Source organism: Haemorhous mexicanus, chromosome 5, assembly GCF_027477595.1.
Source record: "Haemorhous mexicanus isolate bHaeMex1 chromosome 5, bHaeMex1.pri, whole genome shotgun sequence".
NCBI classification, from domain to species: Eukaryota; Metazoa; Chordata; class Aves; order Passeriformes; family Fringillidae; genus Haemorhous; species Haemorhous mexicanus.
Genome location: NC_082345.1, coordinates 37,219,090 through 37,232,056, shown reverse-complemented (window position 1 = coordinate 37,232,056; position 12,967 = coordinate 37,219,090). Strand labels below are relative to the sequence as shown.

At 41.7% G+C, this 12,967-nt stretch overlaps 1 protein-coding gene across 4 annotated transcripts in view; it reads right to left on the bottom strand.

Annotated features, from left to right (window-relative positions):
* PPP1R12A (protein phosphatase 1 regulatory subunit 12A) overlaps positions 1-12,223 on the bottom strand; it is a 112,573-nt gene extending 100,350 nt beyond the window's left edge. For all 4 annotated transcript variants that reach the window (XM_059846860.1, XM_059846861.1, XM_059846859.1 and 1 more), the window contains exon 1: positions 11,879-12,223. In XM_059846860.1, the coding sequence (XP_059702843.1) occupies positions 11,879-12,115 (237 nt within the window). In that variant the 5' untranslated portion in view covers positions 12,116-12,223. The remainder of the gene's footprint in view (positions 1-11,878) is intronic.
* Positions 12,224-12,967: the final 744 nt, after the last annotated feature.

The window sequence follows — 12,967 nt, the reverse complement described above, 5'->3', positions numbered from 1 at the left end:
GCTTTAACCAGCCTGATCTAGCAGGAGGTGTCACTGCCCATGGCAGGGGTTTGGCTGGGATTAGATTATCTTTAAGGTCTTTTTCAATCCTTATTATTCTATGATTATATGAAAAATAATTGGTATTAAGGAGATAAATACCTTAACAGAGTCATAATATTCTCAGTGAATCAAGAGTCATCAGAAGTGCCAGAAACATTTCACAATCTACACTCTGAGGCTGACAAAAGCCAAAGTATACAGAAACCTTTGGTTTATATATTTGGCTTTACAGGAACAATTCCTTGTATTCTGCAATTAAGCAAAGTTAAAACATTCCAGAGAAAAATTTATAGTGCACTCATGGGTTTGGGGGTATGGAGAGTCATCTTAGGTATCCTAACAAGGAGGAGGAAAAGCAGACATGTAAATATATGTCTCAGTGGTTGCTGATAGTACTAAATGAATCAAGCCTCATCAGACCTTTCTTGGAGAAAGAAATCAAAGTAGGGCACATGCTGGATTTCTGTAAACACCAGCACCTTGTTAAGGTCTCTGCAAGAAGATTGCAGAATTACAGATTAAGACTTGAATTTGAAGACTGATGTTATAACTCTAAAAGCACCAATAACCAACCAGTGCTGCTTATTTATTAAAAGCTACAAGGCAGATGGATTTGATTGTCAAAAATCCAGCTTCTGTAACACAAGTAGACCAAGGAGACAGGAGGACATGAAAAGAGAAAGGGGGGCAATCTACCTGGACTAAAAAAATTCCTACCTCTATCACTGTTCCATCTTAGGATCAGATTATTTTTTACCCTAGTTTCCCAATGCCCACTTTCATCTAGGTTCTCTTCTTAAAAAGAGAAACTTACGCAACTGTGTGGAGTAATACGGGCCTCATGAATCACAACTATGAAAAGATAAGTACAGAAGTGTATTGATAACTAGGAGTGACATCACTAACTGTTTAAGTGACACTCCTCAGCTTTACAACTGACTATGAGCTCAGCTGCAGAACAGATGAAGCCAGATTTTAAATAATTTTTGTTTTAAAAAGTGAGGATTCTGACTTAAAAGTTTAAAATCCAAGTAATATTTTGCAATGAAGCAGTCCAAATCAGTTGACTTAGGCTGTTAATTGTTTAAATTCTGCATAAGCACCCCTCAAGCAGTAATAGAATTCAAAGCATGCTATCAAATACATTATCAGCAGCAAAAAATGACAAAGCAAAATGAATAGGGGAAAAAAGCACCAAGAAAATTCTCCCATATTTAAGTCATTTAACTTGGCAATATAAAATAAAATTAGATAATTACAGAGAAAAAACTAAACTCCTACAAGAAATGAAAGAACAAAGTCTTTCAAATGCTGCCATGAGAGCTTGTCTTGAAAAGACAAAGTACTTGCTAAAATATGTGCAGGTAAGAAGCTATTGAGATACAAAGCCCTTGGAGGATCTCCCAAAAGGGGGAAATTACACATCATCTCTTAAAGCAAACACTTCAGTCATATCTCTGTGCAGCTGATGATAAATGATGTCACTGAAGAAGATATGGCTCTGATGCCAAGGTTTCTTAACAGAAAGTTGCATTTAAGTGCTATTTGGTCTTTTATTTGAATCCCCACAGTTTGCCTGCCTTCAACTTTTAGTGATGCTTTTATTTATATACTGTGTTTTGGAGACAAAAAAAAAAAAAAAAAAATCCACCACACACACAAGAAACCCTAACAAAAAACTTAAAGGAAAAGTATTTTAGCATTTTTAATAGGACTCCTATCATGCCAGCTTTTCTATGCCAGAGCTTTTCTTGGTTTTATGTTTTAATCCAGCATATGCACCTGACATGGCAGGTGTCTTAGTCTAAAAAAGGATGCCAAACCGTAATTACCGCAACAGCTTTTGAAACCCACCATCTTAATAATAACAAATTTTGTTCTAGTAGGCTTTCCTAGTTTTTGTGAACTCTAAGTCAAACTGAAGCTGTTATCTTCTCTTGGGAACTGCTCCACACACATAAAGAAAAACCTCTTGTTTCCATGTTCCTTGTGCCATAGAACGTACTAATGATTAAGCTCGAGAAAGTCATGACACTTTGTCCACAGGTACAGCAATTCATACAAAATTAGGATTCTTGCAGAAAAAAAATCTAATAGTGCTCATCTCCAGCAGTCACATGTTAACAGCTACTTGAGCTCGCAAATGCTATTTGCTATAATTACAACTGACACATTTTTGACTATTACAGAGTACAGTAACCTCCTCAATTGCTGAGAAAACAACTGAGAAGAGCTCTCCCACCCCCAGACCCCACATGGGTAAGTGATAAAACACTTTATAAAATATATAATTCGCACCAAATTGTTCCCCACTGCTATATTTACCTAGAGCTATAGGTAAGACTTGTATCTACAGTAACTTCGTGAGCTTTCTTAGGGGTCATGCTTGATAGATCAGGCCAAAGCCCACCTTCAATATTCAATAAGTCTATTAGAAGTGTTAAGCACAAACACACTAGACCTGTTAAGTTACTCCTGTGCAGAGAAGCAGGAAAGCTGTTTCTCTTCCCAAGTGTACAAATACCTGATAAGCACTGTGACATACAAGCATTAGCATTCACTATCACTATTTAACACATACAAACACAGCTACAGAGAGCCAAGTGCCAAGCATTTGGCTAGGCTGTCTGCGAGGAAGTAGACAATGAGTGACCAAAAAGCCATGTTGAGGGAGGTTCATAAACAAAAAGCCACTGACAGTCCCAGTACTAGCACAACTCACCCCCTCTGCTCTGTTATACTCAGAAATCAAGAAACTGACATTACACACAAATTCTTCTTTCAGAGGTAAGCGCTAAACTTTTATTTTCTACTGAGGAGATGAAGTGCAGGCTCCTCATTAAAAATAGGACCTAAAATAATTCAATTTGCTACCGTAGCTGAATAAAATAAAAGTGGTAGGAAATTGTGAAGTCTGGCACACTTTCTAGAGACATTGTTTTGTATGATTGGATAAAAATGAGATTATTACTTATCAGGAGTCTACATTTGGCCTGCAGACACAATGTTGGCACCCCAATTTTCAGTCTTCATTTTGGATAAAACCTAAGGTAATTAATTTTGCCCAAATTTTGAGTAGGTTAAAGCACCATGTTTAAAAACATTTCCAAATAACAGATTAGCAAAACAAGTTAAAGAGCATTGACTTTTCATAAAAATATAAATAAAAAAAAACTTAATGCTGCAATAACAATAAGCAGGTTACTTATATTTTCTATAATACAGGACTAGTAGTCATAATTCACACTGATTTAGGAAATAATACCAGTAGTTTCAGATTGTTTCATCACTGGGAGGGGAGATACACTATCGATTTATTTTGATAAAATTATTCACTTAATTAAGCTTACTTATTCAAGTATAATTGCATCTATTTGCAAACACACTGCAAGCAACAACACTTTTCTTAAAACTTGGGACAACCTGCTTTGCAGCCTTAAAATAACAAGTTTTCCACTTCAGTAAGGACTGCGTAGGTTTTCAGTCAGGAGCACTAAAGCAAATTTCAGGACATTTGTAAACTGAAAGTTTCAAAGCCGTTAGTCTGAGATAGTATTCCAGTTTCAAAAGGGGCCCACAAGGATCCCTGCTTTGACAGAGGAATGCAGCTCCTCAGTGAAAGCTTCATCTAAGTTAACTGCTTCAGAAGGCATCACTGACCACACACATACACGCTTGTCAGATGTGTTCACCTTGGCTACCAGATGAAGATATTGTTATTTCGCCTAAGACACATAGTTGCTTCAAGTGTGAATTTTAAGAAAAAACTAGTAAAATAAGCTCATCCTATAAGATTGGAGATTTGTTAGAATTACTAACAAACAGGTTTCATGTTAACATTCACCTTAGTCCTTCCATGAAGAACAAAAAAAGAAAACCCTAGGAAATTGAAAAAACAAGAGATCTATCTAAATATATATATATATCAGATCTAGAACACAAAGCTAACATTGGCAACTAACTCCCTGATATACTAGAAACCTCAAATACTCAAGAAGTGTATCTATACAAATGACTCTGGTTACTCTTCTAGCTTCACAGTCAGGGCGGTAAAACAAACTCCCAAACTAAATAATCACCCCAGAACTAAAACTTGTCTAATAATCACCACTAGCAGGCTAACTGATCACATCAAAGCAAGCTGTGATAGTTCCAACTCAAGACCCTGAATTACAATCATAACACGAGAAAGTCAATCAAAGCATATTTCAGACTGAACAAAAAATATTAAAAAAAAAAAATCAGTGAGAGACTAGGCCTTTTTGAATGTTTTAGGGCTACAACAACTTTTAACAATAGCTTACAGATAGTTTAGTATCAGAATCAATGGTCATGGGCTAGTTATAGACCAAATTTAAGCATTCGGAAACTACAGTAGTGTAGGAACTATTTATTTGCCATCTTGAAGATAAACCTACTTCTGTGTGTAGGCCCAAAATGAGGCTACATTTGATTCTCAGGGGCTTCACCCTCTTTTTAAAGCCAACTCGCACTTCCCTCTGTTTAACAGACCTTTAGAAGCCATTAGCCTAACAAATATATTGTTAATGGGCTAAGTGCTAACACCACTCAGGCATAAATGGGAAACAGCCTTGTTCAAGGACTTCATCATATTGCTCTAATTTTGGTTTTGTTAATGAGCCGGCAAAGATTCAGTTTCCATGATAAGCACAGTGGCTGATTCAGTGTGCTCAATAACTGAAACACAAGAGCTGGGTACCAAGTCTTGTCAAAACAATGCATTAAAAAAAAAAATTCAACAATGCTTCCCCCCCACTAAGTATCATGATCATCTTTTGCCTTCCTGTATTCTATCTTACAGACTTGAAATTACTGGAAAGGAAACAGCTGAGGAATGCTGCTACTCTTATGCCACGCTTTCCATTGACTGTCATTTCAGGAATGCATATAGGAAAGTAAAGGAGCTTGGAATGTCTCCACCCATCCAGCAGCATCAGAGGCTGACCAGCTTAGGGATGGCTCCACTGCCTTACAGCTGCATTCCAGTTTGCATTTTACGGTTGTAAAGATCAATGAAGAAAAATATACTCTTTGGCATTGACAAAACCTTTGTTAGGCAAATGCCCTCATATGCTGCATGTCTCACTTGGTATGATCTATATTTATACTACAATACAGCAGTAATAAGATGTAATTTACAGTTTCTTGGCTGCAAGAATCCCAGAAAGGTGTTGTAGTCATGCTACAATTTCAAAATTACAACCACACGGCTTTCAGAGCATATTAGTTCATTTAAGTCTAACCCATCTGGACATATCATTGAATAAAATATCAGTATTTGCTAGAAGAGGTCATGTTCTTCAATTCCACACGGTGTGAGTCCAGCCTCAGGAAACACACTGAGAGAGACTACCAATTTGCTGGGCTCTCAGTTTTTGAGAGGATTGCACTAAGTGTCTTACTAGCCTAAGTAATAACTTTGAGAAAGGGAGCAACTGAGAGCATGAGCAAAGGGATAAACAAGTAAAGAACTGCACAAGAGCCTGTCAAACCATCTGTTCCAACTACAATGTAGCATATATTAAACCTGGAATACAGATCCCTCCAGAGTGGTAAATCTACTAGTGATTTATACTGACTGCTTCCATCTCCTACCCTCAGATTTAGCTAACAACTGAAATTCAATAATTTGGTAAAACAGCATTCTTGCTACCACAATGATAAAAACATAAAGGCCTTAAATCAAGTGTGTTCATATCAATTTTATTCATACATACAAAAGCACACCTCATCTACTCTTAAAAGGTGCTTTCAGATGACCGATCATGAGAAAGTGCTCTAATAATACCAAAAATATACTAGAACACATAGAAAATCACAGACAAAGCTGTACTGTAAAAGCAGCATTAATGCTACAATGAAATTCATATCTAGAGACCAAAAGAAATTGTCCCTGAACATTAGCTTCAGTAAATACTAAGCTCCTACCAGAAGAATTCATTCTTACACTGGAATGCAGAACTCTTCCTGCATGACTAGCAAGTTCAAGAAACCTGTGAGTGACACTAACATGAAAACTGGCTTTAAATACTTTAAGTAATTTCTATATGCTAGAATTCACTTGGGTTATTCTGTTTGTGCACAAGAAATATCCATAGCAATGAAAATACATAGAAATCCTAGGTTCAGACTTGACAGAAAAGGATGAAGAGATTGTTACTCATTTCTTTCATAAAACACCAAGGAGAACACAATTTTTTAATACAGTATTCAAATACCCACTATTATACTCACAGTATGTTATGGAAAAATCCCACCTTTTTTCCCCCTGTTCTTGCCTCCCTTTCAAAGATTAAAAAAAATTTTAAAATCTTGGATGACAACATCAGTAGGAGGATAACAAGTACTTACTGTACCATCTGAACCTAGCTACTGTAACTACAGAGAGAAGGATCTGGGGCCCACACAAGAACCAATCAAAAAGGAGAATTTAAACAAATATGCCTCTGTAGTCTGATCACTGATTGAAGTCAACAATACATTTATTTCTGGAATCATTTTCTCTGTTTATCTTGCAGCATTGATAAATGGGGGGGGGGGGGGGGGACACACCACGATAAAAGAATAATAAAACAAGCTGAACAAATTACTCCAAAATTCTCAGTGGTAGAACATCCAGAATGAGAGCATTAGGAGGTTTGGTGATTAGCAGGTTGAGTTTTGTAACTGAGCATCAACCTTTCAGTACGAAATGAAGTCCTCCTACTCAACAGTTTTAAAAAGTTCACAGGTTTACCATATGCACCATTTTTTTCATTCTCTGAAAAAGTAATGGTAGAAGTCATAGCCGGGAGGTTACTAGGATAGCTTTGAGCTATTTCCATACCTTCATTTCCCTTGGTTGTTGGGTGCTGCTGCTATGATGCAAACACTCTAGATATTTAAGACTCTGGCAACTTGGTCTTTGCTCTTACAGCTTAATGTGCTGCAGCCCCAGCTCAAATACATGACCTGGGTTACCATTCATCAGAAGGAATACAGACAGTGCAGCCCTAACGCCCTCTACCAAATTCTAAGGCAAAGGGATCCAGTACTGGTAGATTTCTTGCTCCTTCTGCATCACTGGCTGCAGTTTGAAAGGGTGTTTTAACAAGGACACAGTTGGTGCCAAAGGTATCCATACTCGTTACCATATCAGGTACTAAGAATATGCCACCAGAAGCCCTGATGACTTTTCACATAAACAGTTGCAAAAACTCCTGCAAAGGAAGGGACTTCTTATCAAAGAAATAAATCTCATAGAACCCAAAGGAAATAACAGCAATAACTGTCCTTACTCAGAAAGAGTAAGCAAACATTCTGTGAAACACACAATCTTAATCAGTATTCAGGGATAAACACAGCAGAGTCCTACAACAGTGACAGCAAATCAAAATTTCTATTTAACACTGCATACTGCTCTATCTGCAAACTAGTATGTAACTATAATGCTGGTAAAACAGTCCCACCTTCACATTCAATTGAGCACCTAAAGAGTTGCAGAAAAACGCTATTTGATACAGAGAGACAGCCTTTGAGCAATTTTGTTTAATTAAACTGTAGTTGTCACAGACAAAAAAGACAACCTGAATCCTTCAACAGGAGCTGGGGCCTTCACCAACAACATCCCCTGTGGTTACACAATGATCCCCATGCACAAACAGCCACGACAATTTCCCTTATCTTACCTCAAAAGTAGTACCCTCCCCAGAACAGATGAGATCAGCACAGCAGGATATGCTCTTTACATGCTGTGTGGTGGAACCAGGCTACAGCACTCACCTTCCTCACCCAGAGAGAATGAGGCCAAAAACAAGGTTATCATCTCCTAGGTCTGAGCAGCCTCAGAAAAAAAGGACAGTCAAAAAGCAGGCTGCAAAAATGGTAATAACTTACCACAGCCTAATCTCAGCCAGTGCTAAGGTGTGTGCAGGTACTCCATACTGCACATCCGGTGTTCCCAGGGGAGCAATGCACACAGGAAATCCAGCCTTCCAGGAAACTGACCACATCATGGTCCCTCCCCACTACATGCAGTCTTTCCATGGTGCTGTCCAGAGAGGGTGGGCTCCACTTTCCTGTACAAAGCTCTATGTAACTTCTAGACAAACTACTTTCAGCCATTTAAGCAATAAATTCCAGTCAGAGCTAGTGAACTGAATTCTCTTTCATCAAAGCCAAGGAAAGCAGAAGAGAGTCCAATCTCTGAGGAATGATAGGCGTTAAGCTTTCGGGACGAGAGAACTGAATCCCACTCTCAAGAAATATACCTGCTAAGACAAGATCAGGTTTTACTGATAATATTACATAGCCTCTTATTAAGATTATTTCAGAATATGCCGCTTCTACCCCCCCCCACTCTAGAGACACTAAAAATCTGCAAGGTCACAGCTCACCTTTGAGCTTCTTTCTTTTCTCAAGTTCCCCTTACATTCCACTGTTAAGGTAGATTAAAAAGCTGCACTTCAAGTTAGAGCTCATCCTGCATAACAGCTGTCAGAGTGCAACATTCAAAACTTCCACCTCCACTAGAGTAATGGCATTGACATCTGATTGTAAATTTAAAGTTCTCATTTAGAAGTTTTCTGGTCTTACAGATACATACACAAAATATGTATATAATGCAGATCATGCAGCACAACACACAGTATCCTGCTGCAATATCCTGCATTGCATATATATCTCATAGATAGGAAAAGAGTACATATCAGTTTTGTCCTTTGTGCTGAAGGCCTAACCTGAGGACTTGTGTAGAACAAGTTCTTAAAGTGAGCTTTAACTCAAAATTCTGTAGAGGAATAATAACCATAACCTAATGATAATTTTTCCTCTTCTGCAAGATACCAAAGAATTTAATTCATCTGTCCTCAGATATGATGCACTCAAATCCATTCACTTGTGCACATGCAGATAAAAACCAAAATCTGTTCACTGGCACTGTCAAGAGCTGAAGCAAGTACCTATATATATCCTCCTCGCTTTCCTCCTCTCAGCTACCAAGTAATTGTTTTCCTTCCCGTATGCATCAAGAGAAACAATTCTACAGGCAGCTCTCTGACGGTGATGGCACTCTACCCCACTCAGAGAAAAAGCCTAGCTAATGGCTTCAGCAACAAAGCTTGATGCTCCATTAAAGACCAGATCTGAAGTTCACCAGAATTTCAGAATTAATGGTACGTTCCCCTCAGCACTTCCAACTACCAGGGCTGTGAAAAATCAAACAAAGCTTAAGTCTCTTCCTATAACTGCCATATGTAGCAGGAAAATCAAAAGCTAGATATTACATTAAATTTTTAATTCTATTACTATTTCAGGCATATGCATTTGCTCTCAATAACTGGAAAAAATAAATTGATGGAAGACAAAAAAGACACAACTGAAAAAACTACAGTAATTTTACCTTTGCCAAGATAAATTCATTTCTCTGAAGAGCAGTGTCTTCTACATGGGATCTGACAGACAAAACAAAACAGAAAAAAACCCCAACCAACCAAAGTACCACAAAGCAACAGCACTCCATGGCAATCTTAAACACAAGAGGGACTTGAACACAATTACCAACAGTCAGTCAAAAGCGTCAGGAAGAAGGACAAGTTTTTGAAGAGCTTCCTTTGAGAACAGATACAGCTTTTTTCACTCTGCAGCCAAATTTGATTAAATTAATTCACGCTACAGACTGCATCATGTGTGATTTGCACCTTTTATATGGCATATTAGAAGAAAATATGATTTTGCATTAATAATGAAGTGAAACCATTCAGAGTCATCACAGGCATGCATCTGCTTTATGGTTTTTTTAATAGCAACAGGTAACCTCCACTTACTGTACTGCCTCAAGAGGACTGTAACTTCACAACTGATCTTATTTACTTTCAGTATCATAAAATCAGAAAAGGTCTTTTGGTATCACTCAAGGAGGGGAGGGGAAAGGAGTAGCGTGAGCAAGAATTTTAGCAGTCATGTAAATCTTTACCTCTGTTTCCTTAGACTTTGCCCTTCCAAACAGAAAGCTGACTACAACGTACAAAATAGGGGGAGAATATGCTCAGAATTACCCCGATGAGAGCTTTTTTGTACACAGTACCACAGACATTTTGAAAATGCCTTCTGAATATCAGAAGGAAAGAACGCCCTCTCTTATTTTAACAATAGAGTTAAACTAAATGTCATCCTTCTCTACCAACGGCTGGAGTACAGCAACTCGCAGACCCAAGGATCTAACCAGTTAAGGTATGGCTTCTCATACAGAGCTCCCTGGAAGCAGGACCCGACCATAACTTGATAAAGGAGGATAAATACAGAAAACCGTGCAATGAAGTGACAGGCTAGACTGCAGTCAGGTAACCGTGCTGCAGTAACACGCTGACAGGCTTAACCACAACACACACTCATTCTTCCAGTTCAGTTCACAACTGAAAGTAAACCAACACCCTACACAGGGGAGCAAGTGACAACTCAGACACAGCAAACAGAGCAAAGAGTCGTAGAATTTTATATCCCATGCTCAAAGGGGGATTCTATCCAGTTCTGCAAGGCAGTTTATGTATTTCTAGAGCCTCACATCCTTGAAAAACCTATATAGGATGGAGAAAACAAATTCACCATCTCATTTTTTTAATGTAAGAAATAACCTCATCTAACCATTTTGGGAAGATTTCTACTTGATCAACCTATAACACATAACCATTAAGATATTTTTTTAAACTACTGAACAACTTCTAAACTTAAGAACAAGTAGCTAGCCTGCCAAAAATATTTTTTTGCTTTCCAGATATTCAGTGAATCCAATATTTTGTGGAAGCTTTTGGCCTTCTAGAGAAAAAAACTATTCAGGCAAACCCGCATTATCTCCGGATTGCCACAGCCTTTCCTTATTTGGCTAACGTTTTGAGATTCCAATCAGACTGCTATGAAGTTCAACATGCACAAAGCATCCATTTTGAGGAAACTTCACAGCCAGTTTCCCGTCCATTCCCCCCCCCGGCCCAAGTGAAAGTTACCTCCCTCGGCAGCAACACCCCTCCCACATACCCACACCAGAACAAAGCAAAATGGATTGGGTTTTTTACTACTTTCCAACGCACGAAAAAAAAAAAAATAAAACCCCTGCTACCCTTGAAGTTAAGCTTTCACACTGAGGCGAGAGCCATCGGTAACGAAAACAAGCAGCCCCTTACTGATACGCGTTTCTATATAATGAACAAAACACTGGTTTCCCCTAGAAACTGGAGAAAAATAGATGATCCGTCTCTCAGCTCAGCCGCCCGCACACACACGAGCGGGTTTTAATCGGCTAAACTACTGCGGAACCGGGGAAACCAGGGAAGCAGGGAACTACTACCGGGATCCCGGGCAAGGGGCAGCGGCAGAAGCGCCCCCCGAGGGCGGCCCGCTTCGCCTCACCTGCGGTCACTCTCCCCCGCCGGGGGGCACCTGCCTCCGGCCCCCTCAGCCCACACGGGGCAGGGCCCGCTCCCCCCAGCCCTCCCAGGGAAGCGCTGCCAAAAGGGGAAAACGAAAGAGGGTCAGCGGCACCTCCTTCCCGCCGGAGGAGAGGCCCATCCGCCCCTTCCGACGCCCTGCCCGTGGGGAGGGGGTGCAACCTCCCGCCCCTGCAGCTCCGCCGGCCCGGGGCTCGGCCCGCGGCCCCCGGCCGGTCCCAGGCTGACCCTGCCGCCACCTCCCCGCCCCGACACCCCCCAGCGGAGGGAGCGCAGCCGCCTCCGGCCCCTTCCTCCTCCACCTCCTCCTCCGAGGGGGGGGGAAGGACTCGGCCAGCCTCGCGCCCCCTCCGCCCCAGTCCGGCTAGGGGTCCCTCGATCGGCCCAGCACCGACCTGGTGGAGAGCGGTGAGCCCGTCCACATTGGCGTAGTTGATGTCGGCGCCCCGCTCCAGCAGTCGCAGCACCTCCTCGGTGTCTCCGCTGGAACAGGCGGCCAAGAAGACGGCGCCGTCGTCGAACTTCACCTTGGTCTTCTTACGCTTGACCACGGGCGGCTCCAGGTCGGTCTCGGAGCCGATCCAGCGCTTCAGCTGCTCGTTCCGCTTCTGCTTGGCGTCCGCCATCTTCATACCCCGCTCGCGCCGGCCCCCTCAGCCACGGCCGCGCCGAGCGTACACTTTATACCGCCACTATCCCACAGCGCACCGCGGCCGCGCGCGCTCACCCGCCCAGGGAGGGCGCGGAGCGGGCGGGGAGCGGAGAGGCGGGGCGGTGGTGTTGTCATTAGCATAATCCCGCGAGATTGCCGGGAGGCGGGGGTAGCGCGCGAGGAGGGCGGGGCCGGGCCGGGCCGAGTGGGGGGTGGGAGTTGAGAAGGGGAGTTGGGAATTGAGAGGGGGAGCTGTGAGGGGGAGTTGTGAGGGGGGCATGGAAGTGGGAGTGCAGCCCCGCCTCCGTTGGGCAGTTTCGCTAAAGGCACTGCCTTGCCCGTTCCCGCCCGCGACTTCTGTCACCTGCGGCAACGTCGGTGTTCCGCCTGCGCTGGCAAACAGGGCACATGCAGCCAATTGACTGGAAAAGAGGAACTAAATGGAGCAACTTGCTTGAGGGTCCTTTGTTTTAGGAGGTTAGACAGGACCACCTCAGACCAGCTTGATGTACAAAAGCACCAACTCCCTTTTGCCTCTACACTCCGTCTACACTCGGGGCCCCCAGGGAAGCTGGAGGGGGACTCCTTGTCCCCCTGTAGTGGAACTGTAGTGATAGAACCAGGAGTAATGGGTACAAATTACACTAGATATTTCTTTTAAAAATTCTTTATTGTGTGTGTGGTGAGACGCTGGAACAGGGAGGTTGTGGATGCCCCAGCCCTGGCAGTGATCAGAGCCAGTTTTGACAAGGCCATAACATTCTATGATTCTCTCATTCTACATGGCAGTGGACAAAACCCTGTGCTTATTGTCCGTTTCACTTACAGTTCA